General features: G+C 37.5%; 1 protein-coding gene across 1 annotated transcript; it reads right to left on the bottom strand.

Annotated features, from left to right (window-relative positions):
* Positions 1-11,550: 11,550 nt before the first annotated feature.
* On the bottom strand, positions 11,551-12,042 carry LOC110752770 (uncharacterized). The gene has a single exon (XM_021953496.1). The coding sequence runs from the start codon at positions 12,040-12,042 to the stop codon at positions 11,551-11,553; it is 492 nt and encodes a 163-aa protein (XP_021809188.1).

Genomic DNA, 12,042 nt, shown 5'->3' on the forward strand with positions numbered 1-12,042 from the left:
CAATCATCATTTGTAGCCCAAACTTTTGGTTTTATTGGATAGATAGTTTCAAAATATTATATTAAAAGATTGTCTTTTTTGGCAAAGATTACCACCAAGAAATTCTATTCATTTCGTTATTTAGTAGTCAATAGTTTTTTGGACTATGATTCTTTTTTGTTTCTTTGCGACATAAATTGATAGAGTAGGGAACACATTGGCCCTACGTTTGTGTACCATTTGGGTTTCTCCTTCTCTTTTCACACTCAACATTACCATCCAAATTCCAAAAGGGTGGCCTTTCAGCCAATTGTTATGACCATTATACCTAATTACATTATTTAATCAACTTTCCTGCTGCCTGCAAAATTGAGTTCATTAATTCAAGTGCTGTCCGAAATGAAAGCAAAATGAAATCAAAAGCAGAAGTACCCTGATCCTTTTGTTTCGTTTAGGATTTTAGCAATATGATTTGGCCTACATCTCCATTTCTTTGAATTTGAGACTATTTGATGTGTTAATTAACAGACAATCATAATCACATATATCAGACAGATATGTGTTAATTAAATGCGAAGAGATAATGTGGTCCTACTACTTGGACTCAATGCAATGAAATTTAATAAAGAGTTGAGTGGACAGCAGCTCCAGCTAGATATAGCAACAAACAAGTCTTCTTCCTCCTCCTCCTCCTCAAAAATGATGTACTTGACTTGATCCTTCTTTTTACCTTCTTAGAATCTTTGATTTGGTTCTATGCTTACAAACAATGGGTTTTTGCCACGTGTTGGGCTACACTGCAAGCCTATAGCTATAGGTGTATAATTAGGAATTTAGGATCGATATTTCTAGATGCAGATGCATCTTCTCCTTGGCCTAAGAAAATTAAGTTCCTTACCCACCAAGCAAAAGTAAGACAGTGATTTGAAGAAATGCTCCATTAATACAACTAATTTGATTTGAATTTGATTAGGGAAATCAATGGGATTTTGTTATATTTTGGTGTTTACTTTCTAAAGAAAAGCTATGATGCAGTGCCGAGAAAAGATGATTAAAAAAAGATGACCAACAAACACCAATAAATTTTATTGAATTCGTTATTTAGTCAATGCTTCTTCTACCGTGACTCTTTCTTTCTTTTCTTTGTGTGACATAGAGTGATAAAATAGACACTTCGGCCCTACGTCTTTGGACCTTTAGGGCTGCTCCTCCTCTGTTCACACACTCACCATTATACATAATCACAGTATTAAATAATTTCTATAATACGAACAACACATGTATAATTTCTCCCCTCCAGTTGTAGACAAGAAATGTCACATGTGGTTCTAGAACCTCAAACACAAAATACTTATTGTGTCGTCGAACTCTCCTGCTTTTGTCCCTTTCATTATCCTTTTTCGAGGAAAATTAGGGATTGATTGTCTTGTGAGTCGTCTCTCTCTCTCTCTCTCTCTCTCTCTCTCTCTCTCTCTCTCTCTCTCTCTCTCTCTCTCTCTCTCTCATGTCATGCAAAGATATACACATGGATATGGAGATGAGTGAGTATGTAACATGCGAAAAGGCATCACATTATGCTGGCTTGACATCACTAACTTTAAGGGGTGTGACATTTGGATCTCAAGTTTTGTTTAAAACTTGAATTTTCACTATCTCAGATGGACGATTCAAAATTTTATAGGACAATCCAGCCAGCACACAAAAGTTGAAGAAACAAATGTAAAGAAAATCCAGCCAGCACACAACTGAATATTTAAATCGTAAAACATAACGCTAAGAGAGAGAAAACTAAACAATCATTGGAAAAACAAAAATCACAAACACAGTTGAAAATGTTATTTTGGAAAACAAGATATGGGATCAGATGAGTGAATGAGGACGAGCTTACAACTCCAGTCTCAGTGTCAGAGTTAGTGGTGTCTATCCCCCTCACTTCCCCCTCATTATTGAATTGCCAGGATGCATGTCATCGCAATATATAGATTTATAGGGAAACAACTCAACTGGACCTGGGAAATGATAGTTTTTGTAGGAGAGACGTTAGAGAAAAAGTAATGTGCAAGAACGAAAATTCTACAAGATAATGCTGAGAATATGAATACATAACTAGACAGATCATGTTTCTTCTTTTGCACTATGTCATTTGTTTCTCAGTTATGTGGATCTTTCTTGCCCCAGATGTCATTACCTATAACTCTTTGATGAACTGAGCATTAAGTATTCATGGTGTTTGATCCTAACTTTGTATTCCTAATTCCCTAATTTGATCATCTGTTGTCTAACCTAAACTAAGCATTAAGTATCCATTAAGCATAGAAGAACATTTTAAACAACCAAGTATGTATCTAATCCCTGTTGTCGAATGTCCATACATACTCTTCCTATTCATAGTTCAATTCGAATTAAAGCATGGTGTCTACTCTTAATTCAAACCAAGATAGCTAACATGCAAGCCTAAATGGTGATCAATAATTCAAACTAGCATATTAACTTATAAGCATAATGAATAAGAACAAAAATCATAATTGAAACTTGGAAACTAATCAAACTTGAAACTAAATAAAAGAATTTACATAACAATGAAAAGTAAAGTGGAACTAAGAAAAACTTACGGAGAATTTCAGAACAAAGATTTCATTACAACAATTGAAAACTAGAAAGAGAAACTTAAGAGAATTTGAGGGAGAGAAGGGAGGGGAGCTCTAGAGAAGTGTTTGAGAGCTTCCCCCCTTGGGGGTGTTTTATGAAGCTTGAAGACTTCTCTATTTATAGGGCTAAGAGGGATGAACATCATGATGAATTCCAACACCACCATTCCTCATTTAATACAATCCATAACTCACACTTCATCTTGTCTATATTAGTGTGGTTGGAATCAATTCCATCTCATACTTCTTTTTCTGCACCTCAAGCTTTCTTCACATGGGATTTCAAAGGTGTTCAATTTGTGGATGCCTTTTGCTGCCAACCCATGTGGGTTTTCTTTTGGTTGCTGGAAAAAACGATTCTTCTGAACCAGGCTTGGTGTAGGAAGGCCTGAGGTTTCAATATGTATCCAATGGGGCTTAAATTTGGATATGTCATAATAGACAACCATTGGAACAACCTTTATGAAGAATGTATTCCCATCTGAGCAGTACAAGTGTACGTTTTGGGCCTTGCAAGTTGACTGCCGAAAATAGACTGGAATTGACTTCATTGTAGTCAGCTTGTGGGCTTGTTTTGGGCTTGATCTTCCCTCCTCCAAAATCTGGAAAAATCTGAATCTTGAAGCTCTTTGAATTATCTTTCCAAGCATATGCAGCCCAGCTTAAGGAAAAATCGGAAAGCCCTTCAAATGTGATATTTGGCCCAGTAATGCAGATGCTGCCGAATTTGACCTTAAGTTGCCAAAACTTGTATAACTTTCTCTAGAAGACTTGGAATCATGAACCGTAAAATTCTCCAGAAACTAGACTTCTGCATCTTTCCAATGATGTATGACTCGTTATCTGGTTCTTCTTGAGCAAGTACAGTCCAATTCATGAAGTTGACTGATCTGCAGACACTGATGAGCCAACTTGTCTCCAAAATGCATTTAATGAGTCTCAAGCTTATTACACTGAAACAAACACAAAACTTATTAAAAGCACAAGTTTAACTCAAAAACATAACCAAATCATAAGTTAGAAGGATACAAAATGTCATGTAATTATGCACCGATCAACAAGTAATGGTATCCAGATTTGACAGTGTAGTGACCATCACTACTCTAAAGGCCAAACAAAACGGTCGGCATAAGATGTAGCACCAATTGGGATTTTCTTGATTGCCTCTAAAGTGTTTTGAACAATGAAGGGTCTAATATCATCAAGGTTCCATGCATGATTGTGAGAATCCATGATATCACAATCTAAATGGGGAGCAGTAACAGGAATTTGGCATGTGGCCTGAATAAAACCTACATGTGGAAGGGGGAGCCATCGATCATTCCATATGCACGTATCATTTCCACTGAAGATCTGTTTTCTTGCGTTGGAGATTAGAAAATCACGACCATCAACTAAGCTTGCCCAAGCCCACGAAGCTCGATGGCCAGCCTTGGCTTGCAAGAAGTCTTCCGATGGAAAGTAACGGCCCTTTAAAACTCGCACCTAGTAAGCATTTGGATTATTCAATATTCTCTAACTCTGTTTACTTTGGCACAAGTGCTTCCAAGATTTCCAATGAATTCCAATATCGGATTGGGAGTTATGCCGCCAAAATTTTGCCATATCACTGTTAATATCTTTGCAGAGAGTTGTGGGGAATCTAAAACACATCATAGAATATGTGGGGATAGCCGTTGCCACGGCTTTAAGGAGGGTCTCTTTACCGGCAATGGAGAGAGTACTTTCCTTCCACTCCATTATCTTCTTTTGAATTCTTTCTCGAATAAAAGATAAGGCTAGTTTTTTTGATCTGCCCCATAACATAGGTAGGCCAAGATAAGTACCGGGATTGTTGGCTCCCCCAATTCCTAACAGATGACAAACGCTGGCTTTGTGATCGTCAGGTGTGTTTGAATTGAAAAAGAGATTTGACTTCTCGAGGTTAATTAGTTGGCCTGAAGCACGGCAGTATCTGTCCAAGACTTCCTTAAGGCGAATACAATTCATCCTCTCTGCTCGGAAGAAGAGAAGTGAATCATCTGCAAAGAAGATATGCGAGAGGGGGGGACCAGATCTTGCAATTTTTACAACTCGGATATAACCAGTTTCAAGGCACTTGTTTAAGCACCTGTTCATTACCATTATACCTAGTTACATTATTTAATCAACTTTCCTGCTGCCTGCAAAATTTAGTCCATTAATTCAACTTCTGTCCGAAATGAAAGCAATATGAAATCAAAAGGAGAACTACCCGATCCTTTTGTTTCGTTTATAAAAACTACTGTCTGAATGGGTAATTGTAGTAATTCTACATTTGCAAGATAGGTAAATTTGGAAAAATAGGATTCTTTTACAAGATATAAAAAATATAGCCACTCGAGAACCCATCGAGCGAGTCCTCCCCTTGAACAAGGCTCAAATCCCCTTCGAGACATTTCAAACAGTGCTTGAATCCCACTCAAGTGATTAAAGTTGTTAATGTATAGAAAAAATTGGACTAAAAGTTTGTAACATATCCAAAACTTGTCTAGTTTTCGAAAGTTTTCCATATCATTACTATTGAATGGTTTAATATGTAGCCTATACTATAGTTTGAGGCTGAGGGAAGGTCCCATTAAGACCCACACCATCTCTTTGAATTTGAGACTATCTGATGTGAAGAGAGTATGTGAAGAAAGGATGTTGTCCTCCAATAATTTCTCCCCTTCAATTGTAGATAAGAAATGTCACATGTTGTTCTAGAACCTCATACACAAAAAACTTTACTTATCGTGTCGACGTGAAGTTTCGAACTCTCTTGTCTTTGTCTCTTTCATTATCCTTTTTCGAGGAAAATTAGAGACTGATTCTCTCTCTCTCTCTCTCTCTCTCTCTTTTATGTCATACAACGATATACACATGGATATGGAGATGAGTATATAATGATAGGATATAAAGGCACTTGTACCTATTATAAGATGACAAGTGTCATGTTGTGATTTGTTGAGTTAGTTAGATTGCTTAGTTGAGAAGATTATAATGTAACAATACATAAGAATCGTGTAGGCTGTAATTCATTGATTTCAGTAAGAAACAGAAATAGAAAACAAAATATTTTTCTTCAATTCTCTCAGATTCTTCTCATTCTCTTTAATGTTTTCATGGTATCACAAGCCACAAGGCTAACGCTTCTTCTTCTTCGATCTTGATTCTGCTGTAGTCTTCTCTCTTCATTCTTGATCTATCTTCTTTAACGTCTCTCCTACAAAAACTATCTGCCTTGTACGGGAAACAGTGTAGAACGCCTTTGTATTGGGATGAAGTGGGCGAGCATAAGTTACGGGTATCTGAGGATGTTGAAAGGACAATGAAACATGTAGAAACAATTAGAGAAATGCTCAAGGTGGCCCAAGAAAGACAAAAGAGTTATGCAAATAACAGGAGGAAAGATCTTCAGTTTGAGGTTGGTGACTGGGTATTTTTTTGAAATTGTCGTCTTGGAAAGGCATAGTGAGATTTGGGAAACAAGGAAAACTAAGCCATCACTATGTTGGGCTATATGAGATTGTTTAGCGTGTGGGCCCAGTAGCTTACAGACTGGACTTCCAGCAGATCTTTCCCGTCTACATGACGTATTTCACGTATCCATGCTCCGAAAGTATATTTCATACCCATCCCATGTCTTGGAACAACAACCCATAAAGTTGAAGGATGATTTAAGTTATGTGTAGCAGCCTGTTCAGATTATGGATCAGAAGATGCAATTGCTTCGATCCAGAGAGATTCCACTAGTGAACGTCTGGTGGAGGAAGTCACGATGTGGAAGAGGCCACTTGGGGACCTGTCGAACAGGTGCTGGCACAGTATACTTACCTCTTCGAGTGACAGGTACGTAAATTTCGAGGACGAAATTTTCATAAGGGGGGTAGATTGTAACAACCCAAACCTTAATTATTATTTAACTATTAATTTAATGAAGGAAAAGACTAAACTACCCTCGGAATAATTTATTAGGTTTTAAGTTGACTTTTTGACCGAGAAAGAATTTGGAAAATCCACTTGTACCATTGCGTAGAGCACAACAAAACGAGTCCGTAGACACGTAATGGGCTCAATTCCGAGTCGTATTGAAGAAAATACGAGCAAATTACGAAAAAAGGGCAAAATGGTATTTTCTGAAAATCAGATTTTTAAAAATCTGCTTCTCTCTCTCTCCTCACTCCCTTCTTCCTCGCGCAAACCCCTCCCCCCTTTAGAAAATTTTCCAGCAGCTCCTCCAAACCTCCATAGCCACCACCCCACCTCACCGCCTGACACGAAACCGGCCAAGATCGGACCAGCCCAACCTCACCGTCGCACCCCCGACCTGCACCGCCTTCGTCGACAGCTCCAGCCACTGGAAACAGCTTGGATTTGGCTGGTTTTTCCCCGAATTTCAAGCCTCTCGTTCTCTCTCCTCCGACCACCAAATCAAGCGAGTAAGGTATGGATTTCTAACTATTTTTCACGAACTAACTGATGGTTGGGTAGGATTGGAGAGATTTTGAGGTTTGATAGGTTAAATTACGAATTGAAGTTCTGCCGGTTTGCGTCGCCGATTTCAGCCACTTCCGGCCACTTTTTGGCCATAGTCCAAGAACAACAGTGGTTTCAAATAGGGTGTATTACCTAGGATAGGAGTTTGGGCGGGCGGTTTGGAGATTTTCCGGCCGCCGGAATTTACTATGCACACCCACGCGCTGCCGGCTCGTGGGCCAGGTAGCAGGGACCACTCTTGGTCCCAGAACGATCCTCATGTCCTCACGAGCGCGTAGGATTTCGCGGATCTCAATTCGGATAACGTTTGAACCCCGAACGGATCTCGCATAGTGTGCGTTTTTCGGGTTCAATACGTTCGGACCGTTGGATCATAGCCAAACTGGAGGATGTTGATCTAGGTATTTTAATGATCTTGTAGGATTCGACGGATCATCAATCGGAGTCCCGGATACTCCGAAAAAGCCAACCCTAGGACTAGGTTTACGGAAAATCATTCATTAGTCCGATCGTACAATTGTGAGCAATCCGACCATCCGATCGAGACCAAACTCTTGGGACATGTGTTCTAGGCCTATTGGAACCTCTAGGAACGATCGGATCGGAATTCTGAGGTCGTGGACCCCACGGGGTCCCGAGTTGACTTTTAGGGACTTTATCGCTTTTGAGTCCCGAGATACTTCTAAAGCGTGTCCACTGAGAGGAAAAGCTAATGTGGGCATAGGAATGACTTTTAAAGTGATGCACGCACTTTTAGGAGCCGGGGGTCAGGGTTTTTAATTTAATATTATTTTCCTGAGCAGATTTATTAATAAAATATTCATGATGGTTATTCAGGCACCCGGGCACCAGGTGACCCGCAGGAGGGATCTTCAAAGGGTCCAGCTAGCTCAGAGTATCTGTGAGTGGACTGTTTGTTTTATAAACGTTTTATGCATTTTAATTTCATTATTTGATCTTGAATAAGTTTTACTGAATACAGCTTTCCTAGCATGACTTGATAGATTTAAATATTTCTGTTTATTTATGTGCTGCCTAGTGGAACATTTAAAAAGGGATTTGGAAAGTTAGAACTGAGGTATTATCAGATTAAATGGCAGCATGATTTAAGGAATAGTTTTATAAGTAGTTTTATAAACTTTAATCTTTTTCAAGAATTATATATATATACATTTTTTTTAAGCCACCATAGGTACCCAAGGTTGCCTTCAGTATAATAAATGTTGCCTCGGAAATAAAGTTGCCTTCGGAATAAAATTATGTTGCCTTCGGTTATATTGATGTCGACGGACATCCAGTTGCCTTCGGGTAAGTCAGCATGCTAGACACCGCCCCACGATTTTCGGGGACGCCCAAACCGTGGGTGTGAGGAATGCGGATCAGGCAGACCAAGTGTCCCCTGAATTCTGCTAGGATTGCGGATCAGGCCGACCAAGTGTCCCCTGAATTCTGCTAGGATTGCGGATCAGGCCGACTAAGTGTCCCCTGAATTCTGCTAGGATTGCGGATCAGGCCGACCAAGTGTCCCCTGAATTCTGCTAGGATTGCGGCTCGGGTTGACTTTGTGTTTCCCGAGGTCTGCTAGGACGTGTCACTCCGGTGGCACGAGAATGGAATTGACGGATTATAAAGGAATTGACGGAAATTAAAGGAATTGACGGATTATAAGGAATTGACGGATTACTAAATGGGTACACCTAGGTGGTAGATTTAAAGTGTTTTCAATGTTTTCAAAGACTTAATAATTGATCAAGTATATGATTGATATATATATATATATATATATATAAATATGATTACATTGATTTCAGTACAATTATGAATAAAGAAATGTTATAGTTTCTTAACTGTTTTTACAGAGGGGTTAGTATGTTCTTATACTATTTTTTTTCTAAAACTTTGTTTTTGGTCCACTCACCCTTTTAATGTTTTGTGCCCCCAGGCAGTAAGCGTGCATAGTGAGCCACCACCGGGCCGAGTTCATCTTTCGCCACCTTCCTTGACAAAGTAGGGTTTTGTTTAATTATTTTATACTTGTAACCTAATCTGTACAGAGCTCTGATATTGCCCTAGATTGCATGTCTGACTATTGGAATGTAATTATTTGCATGCTGATAGTTGGCGTATATTTTATATGCATGTTTGACAGGTGTAATCTTGGGTTTGGTTTAACTGCAGGGGAGACCTTGCTGAATTTTTCAGCAAAAGTCAAACCCCAGTTTTAGTTGAAAGTTGACTGGAAGGGCAATTAGGTCTTTGGTGCTCGGCACTTGCCAGGTGTCGGACACAAACAGGGTCCGGCTAGGATTCCAAAGTGGAATTTGGGTCGGGTCCTGTCATCGTACCCAAGGGATTGCGTGTAAAGATAGAAAACCAATTTCACCCAAGTTAATTTCATTGCCAACCTAGTTGATTCAAATGGTGATTTGTTTGTTCAAAAAGAAAATGAAAGAAAATAAAGCATAAAACAAATATAGCAATGACAATAAACTGAAATTAAGATTTACATTTATGAGAAAAATAATTAAGGTATTAGATTTCCACTTTTAACATAAACATGCAACTCTTAATAATTTGATCCACAAAATATTTTCCAATGTAGTTGTTCAAAATAATTAAAGCTCTTTTTAATTTCCTTTAGAAATATTCTAAGCATAACTTGTACCATTGGCAACAAACTATCAAAAAATAATCTTCATCAAAATTCTATTAATCTTTAGTAATTCTCTTCTCTTTTAAAAGCATGAAAGTTTTTACTACACAATGGGAAAAACATGATTGAACCCATGAAATAGATTATCAAACATTCATCAATTAATTAAAAAGAAAACTACAAATTCCATTTGAACAAATACTACAAATTCACATTAAAGCTTAAGTTTGGATCAAACTAATAAAAATTACTCACTTATATTAAAAGCTTTCTCCCTAGCCTACGGAACCATGAGGTATTAGAATCCACACCATCATTCCATAAGATCCTAATTATTTATCTTTCAATTCCCATGGAGTAGCAATCTAGAAATCAATCTATTGCTTTCTCAAGATTTATCAATTAAGCTTGTAATTTAGATCATAAGTAAATTTTCCTTCCCTTCATAAGTACAAATTCTAAGCATAATATGTAAACAAAATTATTTAACTACAAAGGATCAAAGTTTCCTAAGCATCCTATGTGAAAAAGTTTATTTGAATAACAAAATATCAAAGAAAATTGTAAATTAGAAATATAAACCAAGGATGAATTAATAGATTAATCCAAACTCTTAACTACCACAAATACATGTTATATGTCACAATACATTATAGAAGTGGTGAAAAGAAGATTAATCTAGTAATCATGTGAAGTGAAAATTATAATCATTGAACACCACAATATTTGAGAATTGAAAATAAAAACTAGAACTTTATTTAATAATGGTGTTTCATCCAACCTTGGTTAGGTAATTTAAATAGACATAATTAATATTTAAAACAAAACAAAGAAACTAAAATACATAAATTAAATGAGAACTAGGAAAGGAAGAACAAGTTTAAAAGAGTTATTAGCTCTTGGTTCTTTCCTTTCCATCATTGTTCTCTTTCTTCCTCACTCTCTCTCTATCTTTGCCGTGTGTTTTTCTCTCCCTTGATCTTTGCTCAAAACTTGTATTTATAGCCAAAGAAAGGGAGTCTTGAATTATATAATAATCAAGTAGCTTACTATTCCAAATATCTTTCTCATCTTTAGCCTACTTCCTTTACTTTGGTTTCACAAAGATCTTTGAGTCTTCTTATCAATTGCTCCACTTGCTCCATCTCATCTCTCGTATCTTCTCATAAAAACTGCAACAACTTTCCTCAAATTGTAGCTAGATAACAACTCAAACATCATCATTCTTCTTTGCATTCATTGGTTGCAAGTAGTCAATTTGAACTTCTCCTTCATTGTTTATTCATTCTTTCTTTATTTCTTCAATGATGGAAGCTTGCATGCATGTCCTAGAGCATATTAATGCAATTGATTGCTTCTTCTTTGGTTTTGGCATTGAACCACACGTTGTTTTGAGCATATTTCCTTGACCATGGCTGCACACATTTTCATCTTTCTTCTATCTTCTTTTTGCAACACATTACTTATTCCTCCTCCTCCTCATGCCATTGGTGGAAGACACTTAATATCTACAAATAACCACTCAATAAGTATAAAAACAAGATTTGGAATGAAACAATAAAAATACTCTAATAGATTTACATAAAACAAAAGAAAATACTAACAACTATAAATTTAAGGATAAAACTTGTATTAATTTTGTGCTCATCACAGGTTACCATAGTATCACAATTAAGAGCACGCCTTGCTAGAAAATGAGCTACTTGGTTACACCCTCTTGGACTAAAAGAGATAGTAACCTCTTCAAAGTGTTGTAGACTCCTCTTAATATCATCAATAAGATGCCCATGACTCTTCCTCATCCTTCTTTTCATCATTTACCACCCCTTGTGAATCAGACTCAATTAAAATAGAAGAAAAGCCAGCATCCCGAGCAAATTTCATCCCGAAATGAAGCGCCATGATATCTGCATGTTTAGATGAGGTGGCAGTGGCAAGAGGAAGGGCCATAGCCGCCATCACTTCCCCTTTGTCATTTCTAACAACAGCACCAATTCCACTCACACCTGTTTCGGGAATAAAAGCAGCATCAACATTCAGTTTATATCTACCAACAGGAGGATGAGACCATTTGGTTGGTTTCTCTACAATTAACTTAGGTTCCCCTTTCACAAGACTTTCATATTCATCAGCCAAATAATGAGCTCTGTTGAAAATCACATTTTGTGCACAAGAGCGACCTTCAATAACAGCTTTATTTCTGTTTTGCCATAAATTCCAGTAGATATATAAAAACAAGCGCATTTCATACTTCGAAAGATACAT

This window comes from Prunus avium, chromosome 6, assembly GCF_965620075.1.
Source record: "Prunus avium chromosome 6, drPruAviu1.hap1.1, whole genome shotgun sequence".
Classification (NCBI taxonomy): domain Eukaryota; kingdom Viridiplantae; phylum Streptophyta; class Magnoliopsida; order Rosales; family Rosaceae; genus Prunus; species Prunus avium.

Excerpts from the sequence above, each read along its gene's own strand:
- LOC110752770 (XM_021953496.1), bottom strand. The coding sequence starts at position 12,042 with ATGTATCTTTCGAAGTATGAAATGCGCTTGTTTTTATATATCTACTGG.